At 39.5% G+C, this 15436-nt stretch overlaps 2 protein-coding genes across 2 annotated transcripts; both read left to right on the forward strand.

The window, feature by feature from the left end:
• The first annotated feature begins 4663 nt into the window (after positions 1-4663).
• On the forward strand, positions 4664-5818 carry LOC141649108 (uncharacterized). The gene has a single exon (XM_074457807.1). The coding sequence runs from the start codon at positions 4664-4666 to the stop codon at positions 5816-5818; it is 1155 nt and encodes a 384-aa protein (XP_074313908.1).
• Positions 5819-6633: 815 nt separating this feature from the next.
• Positions 6634-8826, forward strand: LOC141649109 (uncharacterized). Its single transcript, XM_074457808.1, has 2 exons — positions 6634-7073; positions 7383-8826. Exons 1-2 carry the CDS (start codon positions 6634-6636, stop codon positions 8824-8826), a joined length of 1884 nt encoding a protein of 627 aa, XP_074313909.1.
• The last annotated feature ends 6610 nt before the right edge of the window (positions 8827-15436 follow it).

The following is a 15436-nucleotide window of genomic DNA, read 5'->3' on the forward strand; positions in this document are numbered from 1 at the left end:
CCGAGATAGAAGAGTCAGCTAGAAACAACTCTAGTAAGGAAGAAATTTGGTGGGAAAAACCTAGAAACGGTTTCCTAAAGCTAAATTTTGACAGATAGAGAATAGAAGGTAATAAAGCTGCTTTGGGATATTCTATAAGAGATCACAATGGTAAAGTCGTTTTGTTGGGAGCACAAAAATGCGAATCCAATAGTATCCTTGTTGCGGAAGCTCTCGCTTTAAAAGAAGGTATTTTAGCAGCTAAATACTGAGGAATCTCAAAGTTAATTGTGGAGAGTGATAATTTATGTGTTATTAACTCGATTCGAGGTACTTGGCAAATTCCTTGGAAAATTTCTAGTATTATCAAGGATGTGAAATTAGACCTTCATTTTTTCGATGAAGTGATAATTAAACATTGCTTTCGTGAAGCTAACAAGGTTGCTGACTTCATGGTTTCTATTGGACATTCATGTCCAACTCTTTTGAGGTGGTTTGCTAGCCGGTGGCTTCAACTTACCTCCCTCATTCGAAAGGATGAGATAGGTTGGTACTACCCTAGAGGATCAACCTAATTTTCATACCTACAAAAAAAAAAGTCAAGCAATTACTCCTTCCATTCTGGTCAATGCACAAAGTTCAAGAAGATAAGAGTTGTTAATAAACCAATTATTTTATAACATCATCTGCTTACACAGGTCCATTTTATTCCGAAACCGACACTAAATGTCACACACCAAAATAGAGTAGATAACAATCCGCCATTATATAGTGAGTAATTAACAATGATACGGTATTTTGGATAAATAAAATAGAAACTTCAAATCGTACCCTTGGGATTTCAATAAATAGACAATACATTAGAGTATAACCTCCAAAGATATATTAATCCATTTACCTATTCAAAAACTCGCAAAACAAGATAGTGTCGCCATAAACTATCCACCATCAGTAACACCCCCATTTAGTCAAGAGTCTTAGGCAAGACCTTCCTAATTAAATAAGGTTGTTACCATGTCGATTTTTCGAGGTACTACATACCATAACAACGATCAAAGATAATTTATTACATAATAAAAGATCTGTACAACCGTCTCATAAATAAAATAGTACAACCGTTAAACTAAACAACGAACGGACTAATTCAACTAGCTAATTAAATTGCTATCTGAACCAATTGAATGACTCCTACTCGTCACCTAATCCACGTCCTAATTTCCCAGTCGGCATCATCAACATCAGTCGTCTCAAATGGTCACCTGCTAGACTCACTGCTCACCATTGACTAGAAATATCATATATACCTACGCAGGTAATTTGTAAAATGATTTTTAACACACAGCAGCACACATGCGTCAACCAATGGTGAAGTGATTAGGACCAATGGTATAATTTCTCACATGACCTCTTGATGAAGTGATTAGGACCAATGGTATAATTTCTCTCTCTAAAATTCTAGAGAGCTTCTCTCTCGTTTCGAGAGCTTCAACCAGAAAATTTCAATCTAGCTACTGCAATAGCTTCAAGTGTCTTTCAATTAGATTTTCGCCTTTCATCCGTCTTTCAATTAGGTCTATAGGTTCTTAGCCTAATTGATTTTCTGATTACAAATATTCCCCAATTTATCCTATATTGCTTTAATTAAATCTGATATCCACTTTGATTATCCAACTTCTGCCTTAAATGATTACTCTAAGCAGCATTTAATTGGCTGTCTAAATCAATAATTTCCTGCAACAATAAAGGAATCTGGTTAGCCTCTGTGGTAAAGTTCCTTTACAATCATTTTACTACAGTGTGTTTAATTGGGGTTAGGGTTTTTGAGGGTCTCGGTATTTCTCTCGCCAATCCCAGCTGCTCTTGCTTGGATTGAGACTGACGTTTGATTCTTCAGCTCCTCCAATCTTTCCACTCTTTAAACGGAAGCAATGGAAGAGTTTTCTCCATCTTCCTCTAATTCATCTTCTATTACTTCTTCTTCTTCAATTACAAATTCAACAAATATAAGAAAACCTTTTATTTATTCCCAAATTATCCAAGACAAGGCCAGAATAATGGAATTTGAGTACCAATTTGGAAGATTTGCTATTGGTGTTGAGGGTCAGGGTGTGGGTGTGCAACAACTTAACCCTGTGTGAACCACAATCACCAAACTTTTCATCAAACCCATCACAACGCTGAATTTCAACCAACAAACCCCTTACATGTGAATCTTTGGCGCTTCCCTAGGTCTGGTGGGGTTATTAACATTGATCCTACCCAACTTGGTAAATCAAGGGATTTCTGGGGTAAGTGTATTCTGGGGTTCTTAGTGGATTATCGTATTTTTGAGGCGGAAAAAGTGAATGACATCATTGAGAAACGTTGGAGTACAAAAGACAAAGTGAAGGCCTTTAGAATGGGGGAGATTTACGTCCTGCATTGCTCTGATATGGAGGATCTACAGGGTTTGTTGGAGAGGAGTACTGCTACTCTGGATGGTGCTGTTATGGTATTTGTAAAATGGTACCAAGATGTTGTTCCAAGGACGGTACGGTTTCTTTTTGCGGAGGTGTGGGTCAGAGTGTGTGGGCTACCCTTTGAATACCTTTCTATGGATGTGGCAATGGTAGCGGGTAAGATTCTTAGTCAGAATTTCTTTGTTGAACCCTTTGACCAAGTCCCTGACTATGACTATCTAAGGGTTAGGGTCTGTCTTAAGCTAAATGAACCCCTAATGTCTGGGTTCTTTCTAGCTATGGAAGGGGGATACCTATTGTGGGTTCAATTCAAATATGAGGAAGTTTTTAAGTAGTGCATTAGATGTGGTAAGGTGGGTCACAAGGGGTCTCAGTGTAGGGAGAGCCTAAATGCTGTCGTGTCAAGTGTTAATGGTATGCTTGATGGAATTCCAGAAAGGGGTTTTGTTGTTTTCCAAACCCAAAGTACGCATACCATGTTCAACCTGGATCTGCGGGCTAATCCACCTACTACTAGGTATGTGGATTCCAGAGTTAGACTAAGGAATGGGAGGGGACTAAGGGATAGTAGAAGGAGGGAGTCCCCTGAACGGGTGATTGACTTTGACCTTGGACTCACTCCAGGGGGTAGGGTTCTACCGGGGATGAAATTTGTTGTCACTGCACAACCTTTGTGGGTCCTGTGCTGTTTCATCTAGGAAATGGGAGTGCATGGGGGGGGGGGGACCAAGTAAGCAGGGAGTTGTACCTTCTTTCAATAGGGATGTGGTTATGGAGGATGTTGCGGGGACAAGTAATGCTGATGGTCTTGTGAGGAATAATGTTACTTTGTCTGGGACTGGGAATGCTCAGGCCCAGAATCAAGCTATTCAGGATGCTAATATGCAGGGGGGTAGCAATGCTGCTAGGGGTGTAGGAGGTTGGATTGATGAGGGTGAGAATCCAGTTGAATAATTTCACAGTGTGGAGGAGAACTTTGAAGATAATAACTTTACAGGGGATAGAGGTGGAATGCAGTTGGGGGTGCTTGCTCATCTGCAGGAAAATGATCCTTACTTATTGTATGCTGGCAGTGGTAGCACTGCTGGAGTTCTTGATCATGACCAGCGTATCCAAGAAGAAATTTTGAGTAGGCTTGAAGGAAACATGGAGTGGGCTAGGTTGGATGATGAGAATAGAGGGTTTAATCAAACTTTTGATTTACCAAATGAGGGGATTCCTATTGTCCACCACCTTCCTGATGGGGCTGTTACTCATGTGGGGGTTGATGCTCATGTTCAAGGGGATGTTGTTGCTCAGGGAAGTGACACAAACTTGACTGCTAATGGAGCTGCTGCTTTGGAACAAGTTGATCATTTTTTCAATGAAGTGATCTATATTAGTAGTGATTCAGAACAAGATTATGACATGCCTGATCACTCATCAAGCTTGAGTCCTATTAATTGGGACAGTGATGATGACTCATCTGAATTTAGCCAGACATTTAATCTCATTACACCTGAGATTTCAGAGGAGGTGAATCCGTTTGCTAAGGAAAGCCATGATAGTGGGAGTGCTCAGAAGGAGGCCATGGACATTACTATGTCCATTCCTGCAGTGCAAGATCAGAAGGAGAATATTTCCCCTTTGGACCTTAGCTCAGTGGCCATTGAGTCCAAAGGAAAGAAGTTGCAAGAAGCTGCTGCCTCTGTGATGCCATTTCCAGAGGTGTTTAAAGTCTCAGAGAATTTGATTGCACGAGGTCCACAGGTTGGTGCTGCTGAAAAGAGTGACAGGAAGAGCTATGGAAAAGGCAAATCTCGGGTGAAAATGTTTGATATTCCTGAAGTGGGCAACATGGCTCGTATGTTTTCTCAGATTGGCATCCAAAGCAACTCAGATGGATGTATGGGTCTTATGGATCCATACCATAAAAATGAATTTGGTCAACAAAACAAGGATGCTATTGTCAGGGCAAGGAAGAGGAAATGTTGCACGGAGGTTTCTAAGGGTCTGATCCCATCTGGGGAAATTTCATCATTGCTGAACGCTAAGGAATTCTTAAGGCAGATGGGAAAACGAGCTTGTCAGGGTGAAGGAATTTATGTTGATCAAAGTAAGGTGGGTGAGAGTGGTTTTCATATTAAGATTTCTGATTCTGATATGGAGGAATCTTGTGATTCCTCCCTTGGACATGATGACGGCGGCTTTGCGGAGGTTGGCCCATCTCAACCTCCTCTATCACCATGAGTGGTCTTTTTTGGAATTGTAGGGGTCTTAATGATGTGCTCGCCCCTACAATTCCTAAACTTAGAGCACTTAGTAATAATAAGTATTATGATTTCCTTTTTATTATCGAAACAAAATGTAAGGTAGAAAGTATAAGTACTATGTTTAGATCCTTAGGTTTTGTCAAATCGGCCGGTGTTGATCCTTTGGGAACGGCCGGTGGCTTATGGGTAGGATGGAAAAAGGACGCACGTATGAGTGTTGTGGAGCTATCTCCTAATTTTTTGATCTTGCTTATTGAAAAATATAATGGCCTTCCTTGGTATCTCGTGTTGTTTTATGGTGCGTCTCAATTTAGTTTACGATTCCCAATTCTAAAAAATTTAGAAGAAAGCTTGGGGAAACTTGAATATCCTTATCTCATTATTGGGGACTTTAATCAAGTTGAGTATGCTTGTGATAAGAATTGTTCTAATACAAGTCAAATCCCGGGGGCGTACAAGTTTATTAATTGGAAAGTTAGAAATGAATTGCTAGATATCCCTTTTAAAGGGCCACAGTTTACATGGTGCAATAATAGACAAGGGAATAAAAGAGTTTATGAGAGGCTTGATAAGGCTTTTGCTTCTAAAGATTGGTTCACTCTTTTCCCGGATACTGGAGTAAAACACTTTCCGATCCAAATTTCTAATCATGCTCCTATAGAGGTGGACTTGAACCTTACTAAGAATACCAATAAAAAGCCATATAAACTTGATGCTTGGGCTCTTGACTATCCGGATTGTTTGTCATGTATTAAGGAATCATGGTGCCTAAGGGATGTGGGATCACCGGCCTTTCGGGTGGTTAAAAAATTATCAAGGGTAAGGCAATGCGTTAAAAAATGGACCTTGGACAAAAGGATGGGCTGGACTGGAAAATGGGATGATTTTGATAAAAGACTCAAAAAGGGTATGGAGGAAGCAAATAATGGAGGATCGGAAGAGGACTATACAAGAGTGAATGAGGAAGTTCGGAGTTTTGCTAAGGCTATTGCAATTTACTGGAAGCAGCGTGCAAAACTCAGGTGGATGGTGGATGGGGACACTTGTACAAAGTACTTTTTCAATTGGGTTAAAGGCCGAGCTGGACGGAATTTTATTTTAGGCATCAAAGGAGGGGATGGTACCTAGATTTACGACTCGAATGAAGTGAGCAATTCCTTCCAAAACTACTTCGTCACATTGTTCTCGGTTTCACATCAGCCACAGGAGAACAATATTGAAGGACTGCTGCAAAATGTAAATTCAAAGTAGTGGATGATGATGTCGATATGTTGCGGCGAAATTATACTGTCAAAGAGGTTAGACGTGCTGTTTTTCAGATGGGTGCTATGAAATCGCCAGGCCCTGATGGTATACCAGCAATTTTTAATCAGAAATGTTGGCATCTGATCAAGAAGGATTTCACGAAGGCGGTCTTACCCATACTAAATTCGGGTATGGTGCTATGTGAGGTAAATAGAACCTTTATTGCCCTAATTCCGAAGTGTGATAATCCTGAGGAGGTGAAGGATTATAGGCCTATCAGTCTTTGTAATGTGTCTATGCGAATCGTAACAAAATGCATAACCAACCGTATGACGAAAATTATGGGATATCTTGTGGGGAATTTCCAAAATGCTTTTATTGTCGGACGAAGCATCACAGACAATATTCTCTTAGCGTATGAGGCAATTTTCAAAATTAATTCTCAGAAAAAGGGTAAATCTGGAAGTTTTGCCTTCAAGGCGGACATAAGTAAGGCATATGATCGGGTTCGATGGGATTTCCACCAAACTGTTCTGTATAGGTTTGGTTTCCACGAAAATACGGTTCAACTGATAATGAACTGTGTATCTACAGTTTCTTATGAAGTTCTTTTCAAAGGTGCCCCACTCAAGTAGTTCAAACCGGAATGCGGTCTTAGACAAGGAGATCCTTTATCGCCTTATTTGTTTCTTTAATGCATGGAGGTTCTATCTTCCAACGTCATTTCTGCGCAGGCTCGTGGATCTCTTACGGGGGTTAGGATTTGCAGAGGCATACAACCACTAACCCATCTCTTCTTTGCGGATGATTCAATTTTCTTTATACGGGACAAGGGAAATGCAGCAACGGTTCTAAGGGGTATTATAGATCAGTACTGCTCTGCATCAGGTCAGATGCTAAATGAAGAGAAATGTGGGCTGCTGTTTAGCCCAAATATGACTCTCCGTAGAATTCAGGGATGTCTTGTGACGTTCAACATTAAAAGCAATAAAGGCATTGGGAAATATCTGGGTATGCCTACGGAGTTCCAAGGCTCCAAGAAAGAAATCTTCAAAGGCTTACTGGATAATGTTACCAAGCATGTTTCTTCCTGGAATGAGGTCTTTATTTCACTGGCAGGGAGACTCACCCTGATTTCGTCTGTTCTATCAAACATCTCTATTTACTTTCTATCGGTTTTCAAAATACCGATAAGTGTGACGAAGAAGATCAACGCTCTTCTGTCACATTTTTGGTGGGCAGGGACGAGATCAGGGAAGTCGATCCATTGGTGTAGCAAGAAGTTTACTAGTTTGCCAAAGAAGGAGGGCGGATTAGGTATACGTAATGTCGAATGTCTCAACCAAGCATTGCTGTCAAAACATGCGTGGAGAATTGTGTCGAAAGAAAACTCTTTATTCACCTTAACTTTTCGTTAAAAAATATTTGGTGATTCTTGTTGGACCAGTGATCTCAGGCCTCAAAGGACGAACCATTCAGCGTGGGGAGTCAAGAGTGTGTTGCATGGCTTACAACTTATCCTGGATCACTTAAGCTGGCAGCCTGGGTTCTCCTCTAATCTGAATGTCTGGACCAACAAGTGGGTCAATGGGCAAAGTCCGGAACCGAAAGGCGAACTCTTAGAGCAGGATTTTACTTTTCTCAAGGACCTTACTATCAAGGATTTACAGCTGAACTCTGGGGGTTGGAATCATCGATTCATACAATTAGTTTTTACCGAGGAAACCACCAATAGGATCTTGGCCACGGTTCTAAGAACTAACCAGACAGAAGATGTTCCCATTTGGCCCGCTACACAACATGGTTCTTACACGGTGAAAAGCAGTTATGGAATGGTCTTCAGTGAATTTTTCAATAGAACAACATCTGTGCGGGATATAACGAGATTAAGCTCTAGACAAAAGGATTTCTGTGGTTCCCGCTTATGGCATCTGGCCGGACCACGGTCATGGAAGATTTTGGTATGGAAGATTCTTTCAAATTCCCTGCCAGTGGGAGCGGAATTTGAGAGACGGCATATACCATGGAATACCTCATGCTGCTTATGTCAACCGTTCTGTGAGGCTATCGAAACTGTGGATCACATTTTCAAGGACTGTGAGATAACGGCTAGGGTATGGGCAGGTTCACCCCTAGGTGTGAACACTGCTCAAACGAGACACATCAGTGCTAGAGATTGGATTATCAATTGGATCCTTTACCTACGAACCCTTGATGAGTGGGAGGTACAAACAACTCAATTCCTTGCTATTATTGTATCTTTGTGGAATTTACGTAATAAAGCTAGATTTAGGGGAGAAAGATTCACTCTTGAGGCTTTCTTTCGGGTTTATAACCGTTTGGTTAGCGATGCTTTGAATGCGGTGAAGGAGTCTAAACCTCAGGAAGTGCAAGGATCTAATGACGTGACGGAGTATGGACAAACGGACCACACAATGGACTTGATTACCCTTCGAAATGGAAACCCAGTTTATGTTACTGGAACTTTTGGTTCTTGTTCTATGATCAGACTTATCGTTAACGCAAGCTGGCGGAAATCGTGTCACGCGTCATGGGGATGGATTGCTATGGATTCGGAAGGAAATGTGATATATAATGGCAGCGGAAGGGGCTTTTCAGAGAGTCCATTACAAGCCGAGGCTATAGGAGTTATGAAAGCTCTTATATGGGCTAGAGACTGCGGATTCCTTCATGTGGAAGTTTCATCAGATTGTTTACAACTTCTATTCCAATGGGCAGGCAACGGAAAAAGGCACTATCTTATTGCAGGCATCCTCGATGACATCAATGTCCTTTCGGCTAACTATCATTGTTTATGCTTTAGTTATGTTTGTAGGGAAAGAAATGACGCGGCGGACCAGTTAGCAAGGCGTGCCATGACAGTGGCTTAGGAATCTTTCTTACCAGTTGCCAAAAAAAAAAAAAAAAAAAAAAAAAAAAAAAAAAAATCTTGATAAAGTGAATCTAGCTCATCTGTGGTTGAGATTAGAAGGTGTGCATATTTGCATACTATGATACAATAGGTTGTCCACTACCCTCAAATAAAGAAAAATGCAATGTCGAATTGTCTACTAACTCTAGTATACATGATTCATGAATATACATCATTTAGAGATGACTCAAAAATCAAAATCAACAAAATCAAAATCAAAATGCTATGAATATAATGCTCCTTACTAATTTGGCTAAACATAAATTGACAATTGAACAAACTTCTACATTTGGGTAATATAATTACGAATAATGATGCAAAATTTGTAATCGTGTTAAATGTGCCTTTTTCACAAAATTTCACGTCAGACAAGTTTATGAGAAGACTCCATTTATCCACCTCAATTTTCCGAATTTCATAAATCATTTAAGACGGTAAAATACCAACAAGTCGTAGAGCTAAAGGAGGTTAGCAGGGGCGACTGCCCCTCCTAACGGATAGAAATTTCAAAGATTTTAGTTAATAATTTTCAAAAAAATTCAATTCCTCTTATATCATTATCCGTTCACCCTGGCTGAGGTCTAATTCCTGACTCATCACTAATACTAACTTACTTGATAAATAGGACAAACATTTTGGTATTCCCTAGATATTTTTACTTTTATTTTAACTAAAAAGTATTGAACCATCTATTGAGTGGAACTCATAATGTAATACAGAGATTGCAAACACATGTCCATGATAAAAGCTACATAAAATATAGCAATACAAAAATTCAAAGTAATACTGGAGCACACTATTAATTCCCAATATGACAAACCATGACCTTACATAGTTACATATAATCCCAAAACGGGCCAACATTATGAACGAACTTGTCCTAAAGACATAACAACCCCTCAAATCTGTATCGTGAATTCGTGATTGACCCAAAATAATGGAGATATTATACTTCCTCCATTTAACTCCATTCTACCACTTTATTTTTTCACGTTTGTCAATGCATTTTTTACGCGGTAAATATTGTTGCTAACATATTTACAAAAATTATAAAAGTTAGATTTTTTTAATGCACTCGTAAAGACGAATCAAACAAGATCTCACATGAATATATTTTCACTTATGTATTGAGAGAAAATTGCAATTGAATAATCATTTGTGAATAGTGTACAAAAAGTAAAGTGGTAGAGTTGAGTTGAATGGAGGAAGTATTGCTTATACACAGGCTTTGCTAAGTAATTGGTTATATAATGAGTGCGAAGAGAGAGACCGACTCCTTTTCTCCCTTTCCCTAATTCCTAACTTTCCTTGCCTTCTACTGCTGCCGCCATTCCCTCCATCCACCCCTGCTTTCCTCCGACTCCGTCGGAGATGTGGCTGTTATGTGGCTGATCTCCGGCGGCTCCTTTTGCTTGATTATGGGTTTTCCTCCTCCCCCCGACTTGTTTCGACCTTGTATGCCGATTTGAGTCTAGGGGCTTTTATCGATTGATCTCTCATCCTGTCGTAGGTGTTTTCTAATCTTGTCCTTTCTTTATTATTTTTTTACTTTGAGTTCTCAGATTGTGATTTTATCATTTGATTAAGTGATGTTGCAATTTCCATTTTCTCACAAGAATATTTTGTAAATTGTCCCTTTCTCAAAGTAATTATACATTTCCCTACTCCGGTTGCTGAAAGTTTCCCCTTTTCTAATTGGGATTTTTGATTAGCTACTAGACGTGATACCAAACCTACAATTTGCAATTTCTTTAAACCAACCCCAATTCTATTTCTTAAAAAAAAAGTACTGGTTTTTGCTTCTAATAATTAAGACTTTTGATTTCTACAATTCATATATTCTGAATGAGTGTTTCTGTTTTTTTCCTTTTCACATAGGGACACCAAATTTTGTTGTCAGTCGGAGGTTTTCTTTGTTCGTTGTTACGTGATATTTTTCTTCTCCCATGATCAAGTCCTTGAGTCGATGAATTGCTTGTGTCGGTGGTATGGGGAAGGATTGGTCGTAGTAGCCTTTTCTCTCCATGGATTATCAAGTTATCATTTTCAATCTATGTTATTTAATTTTGTCAAATGGTAATGGTGTTGATGATGAAGTTTTTGTTAAGTGGATCATGGAATTAGAGGAGCCATCCATTCCCGCTGTTAATATGCTAAAAGATAGAGGTAATGCCCTCTTTAAGGAAGGTAATATATCTTCAGCAGGCCTTCACTACAAGTTAGCTCTCAAGTTTCTATGTTTTCTTGGCCTTCCACTCTTATCCGATCAGCCCATGGCTTCCTCGCTTGCCTTTTCCACTATCCTAAATTTAGCTTTTTGTGAGTTAAAGCTTTTGAATTACACTACAGTTTTGTTGTACTGCACTCGTCTTAACTTTTGAACCATCTAATGTTAAGGCCCTATATCGTAGACGCTTAGCGTCCAAGTATTTGAATTCTTTAACTAAAGCTCTTGAATAATCCGAGTCCGCTTTGAAAATTGACCCGAGCAATAAGGATGTCAACTGCGAGCTCCATTTTTTAGTTGACCAATTATCCATCAATCTTAATGGATAGCAGGGCCTTGGCCATAAACAAGAGAGGTAAGAGTCATGTTTCTAGTCCTTAAGTTGTCGATTAATGTGGTATTCCTTGTGCGGTGGACGATTATTCTTGCAGGTTAAATAAGTCGACTACCACTGATCTCGATGGTGATCATGTTGATTTTATCACTAGCCATGATGTGATGGATTGCGTGACTCATAACTGCTCGTCGTCGCCAGTTGAAGCTAAAGGTATTAATGATACTTCTCCTTCCACTGTTTATACTTCAGAACATTCCCAGTTAGTGTTCACCAACAAAAAGCACCCCCACAAGAAGCTACAACTTTTAACTCATGCCTACAATAACTTGATGCTCGGGAAAAATGACGAGTTGGCTCAAGAGTAATGCTTTGTCCGAACGGATAAGAAGAAACGCCTTTCTTCAAACACTTCTTATGCTAGTAAAATCTCTATTGTCCAGTTTAAATTTGAAGCAGTTAGGATGCATTCGGGTGCCGAAGTCTGCCATAAAGACAACCATTCAAATGTTCGTCGTCAAGTGGCTCGGCCCATTAGTAATTTGAATAAAAGAGCTTCAATTTCTGTCACCCGTTTATCTTCGTTTTGTTGGTACACCAAGACTACTAATGTCGTAAGGAAGACCAAAAGATGCGAAGAATACCCGATTCAGTTCGATGATTACTTCCCTCCATTCAAGAAATGCCATCTAGCTGGTTCTCTTTGGTTTATATCGATGTTTAGTTTGACTAATTGGATGTCGAGTAGTTTAGACATTTTTTGTGCCAACCCATTTGAAAATGAGCAATATGTAACTAATTGTTATGTCGACTTTCTTTTATTTATATCAGTTTATCGTTGTAAAAAAAAAATTAATGAGTACAAAAAAAAAGCTTTGAGCCTCCATTCAATGGATCAAAGCATCTTACTTGTGACGGACAGTGTCCGTCACAAGTTGAAGGCGAATAGCGTCTCTCTCATAACAAGGCAAGTGGGAGGGAAAGTGGGGATGAAATGAAACACCCCATGGATAGTGCAACTTACATATTGTGAGAGACACTATTCGTCTTCAGCTTGTGACGAATAGTGCCCGTTTTCAATGAGAATTTCAAAGGATATACAAGTTGGGATGAGTTCAAATAATGGGCTTTTGAGTTGTGACAACCTATAAAGACGGTCAAGGGTGGTTACTAGGTCTCTTTTAAGGGGATTATTTTTGTACTTGTAAGAAATAATATAATGGGATTTTTAAACCATTTTACAGTATAATGTGACCATTTTTTGAAAAAAAAAGTTTTCAATAAGTTGTAATACTAATTGGACCATTATGGTTACATTTGCCCATAAAATGATCATAGAACCCCGTTTTATTATTTCAAGCAAAAATAGCCCGCCTGAAACAAAAATTTGGCTAGGTAAGGACTTAAGGTTCTGCTTTCCCATATTCCTTTCGGTGCCAACTTTTCTACATTCACCGAAACAGTCCGACTTACAGTCGAAAACCGTTCGAGATCCGCCAGAAAATTTATTTTAACAAAAGGGTGAGGTCAAAAACGAGTCAAACGTGGGAAAAGATGTGAAGGATCGCCGAAGAAAGGCCTTGGGATTCACCTATCTCCGACGATCGGGTAGGGGAAGAAAGAGGGGGAGTTTATGGACAGTGGAGGCGGCGGATCAAAGGGAAGCTAGGTTTTTTGTGTTTTTTTAGAGAAAAAAGAGAGAGAGGATTTGTTTGGTTGCCTACACTTATTTCTCGTCCTGTTACCGAAGACGTTGCATGCAATTCAGAAGTGATACCCTTTTCCACCCACCCCTGGTAAGACACAAGTTTTTGTAACTGTAAATCGGTTTCTAAAATGTATAATCGGTTAGTCAACTTCCGTTTTCGTTACATCAGATGTTTTAGAGTTTGTTGCCCATGTTCTGGTTTCAACCGGATTTTTGGTTTTCTGTCGAATTTTTCCGACGTCTTTGATTATGGTGGATTGTGTTCTTTGGTGTTGAGCTATTTCTTGTGATTGTCAATGAGCTCAGCTCATCGGGCCAGTTAGGGACCGATTGCCGATCCCCCCACACACACATTTCCCTCACCTGTTGGTCCTTAGTCCTTGTTGTGATTGTCAATGAGCATAGGTCAGTTTGGGACCGATTAGTAATCCCCTCATTTCCCCACCTATCGGTCCTTTGTCCTGTGCGTCTGTGGACATAGGCCACCCGCACACCAATCTGTGGACATGCAGCAGCCTGAAAGCCACGTCCGGTGACGGAGAAATGCTTTCGGCCGGATCGCTTTTGATCGATCGGTTTTGTCTCGATGAAGGTCTCGAACCAATGCAGAGATGTTTGGAGTCGCCACCAAGAAATTATGAGATGCTTGTAAACCATTTGAATCCACTTTGTACCTCGGTCAAACGAAGCAAAAGACGGTGCTTGACATAGGTACTAAAGATAAGGACTCGTTCCCCTTTAGCATTCTATCGCTCGAATGACTCTCGTTGCCATGGATAAGGTCGTCCACTATCCAAAGGTTCTGAGTAAGGGGTGAAGGTACGTATTGGGAAGCTCTTTAATCGAACACCCAATCCCGCCCGCGTTAGCGGCCTCTACTGATCGATCGTGGTTGTTTTAGTGCAAAAGTTGATAAAACGGGTAAAATGCTTGAATGCGCATCCACAAGTTTAACCTAACATGTGACAATTTTGTATGTCGGTTGTTTATGAAATTATCAAGGAATTGGTGTCGAGATTGGATTTAGATTTATTTGCATGTGAAAACGGAAATTAAACATCCAATTACCACTCTGGTTATGATGCTTAACATGATCCACTTGTTTGAAAAAAGATGTCTAATGACAAAGTGTAAAACGTAAGCTTGTCAATATGATATGTCATGTATTCGGATTAACCTTAATCGGGATCGTCCTAGACAAGTGCCAAAATAAGATGGAACAGTGTAAGGTAGCCTTATTGGGGTGCGAGCCATTTGGCGATCCAAATGGATGTCCTCTGGTTTTATAAGAATGTTGTTAAATCCATTTTAAAAGGTTGTTAAAAACGCTTTTGTGTTATTATGTTTGCAAATATCGTTTGCATGACTCGGAATAATTACTATTGTATTAGTAATATTCGATGTCGGATTTGCAAGTTTGAAAAGTATAGTTTACAAATAAAAATGTAAAATGTGTATGCTTAGCCGTTTTATCACCGTACTCAAATCGACATGGTATTTATATCAACCAAGAGTGATATCAATTATGGTTCACAGGATAAATCGCACACCTATCAAAGATAAACCAACTGGCCTAAACTAATGCAGTAAAGGAACTCGGGATCGTATCCACAGGGAGACAAACGTGTTCTATCTGCTAATTATGAGTCTGTCAAAGTAACAAATATGGGGATTTGACTGGTTTGATTACTCAACTAAGGCAGCGAAAAGTAGAGAAATAAAGTGTAGAACGAGTCTAAAAATATAAGGGGAAATAGCTAGGATAGTCGATTCACCATCGTCTAACAACGGTCAAAGGTAGGGTCAAAGATTGGTCAATTTACGGTCTGAAGGGTAGTGATAAGGTCCTCTCGGTCCACTAATCACTCTAGAAACCTTCTAATATGCTCTCGCTCTATTTAAGGTATTCTATTGTTCGTAGCAGGTCTCACTCTTTCCAATCTCTCGATCTAGGTCGGAGTTTACCAAGTTAAGTAACTAGTCGCATGCATTCAATTAATTAAATAAGATTAATTACTACGATTAACAATTCAGACATATAATTATTCCAGATCTAATATCCCGATTAAAACCGTCTCACAACCATGGATCCCCAAAATCCCAGCATAAAAGAATTAGCTACGCATAACTGTAATAATAAACTCGACAATAATATCGGAAATTAAACTAAACATAATGACGAAATATAAATAACGATCTAGCATAAACTCGCAACTAATAAAGAAGAACTAAAAGATTAAAACAAATAAGAACTTGAAGAACGAAGGTTAATTGATTACCGGAATAAGGAAGAGAAATTA

Source organism: Silene latifolia, chromosome 3 (assembly GCF_048544455.1).
Source record: "Silene latifolia isolate original U9 population chromosome 3, ASM4854445v1, whole genome shotgun sequence".
NCBI lineage: Eukaryota > Viridiplantae > Streptophyta > Magnoliopsida > Caryophyllales > Caryophyllaceae > Silene > Silene latifolia.

Excerpts from the sequence above, each read along its gene's own strand:
- LOC141649108 (XM_074457807.1), top strand. The coding sequence starts at position 4,664 with ATGAGTGGTCTTTTTTGGAATTGTAGGGGTCTTAATGATGTGCTCGCC.
- LOC141649109 (XM_074457808.1), top strand. The coding sequence starts at position 6,634 with ATGGAGGTTCTATCTTCCAACGTCATTTCTGCGCAGGCTCGTGGATCT. Across the intron at positions 7,074-7,382 it reads GGGAGACTCACCCTGATTTC|TGATCTCAGGCCTCAAAGGA; the intron begins GTCTGTTCTATC and ends TTGTTGGACCAG.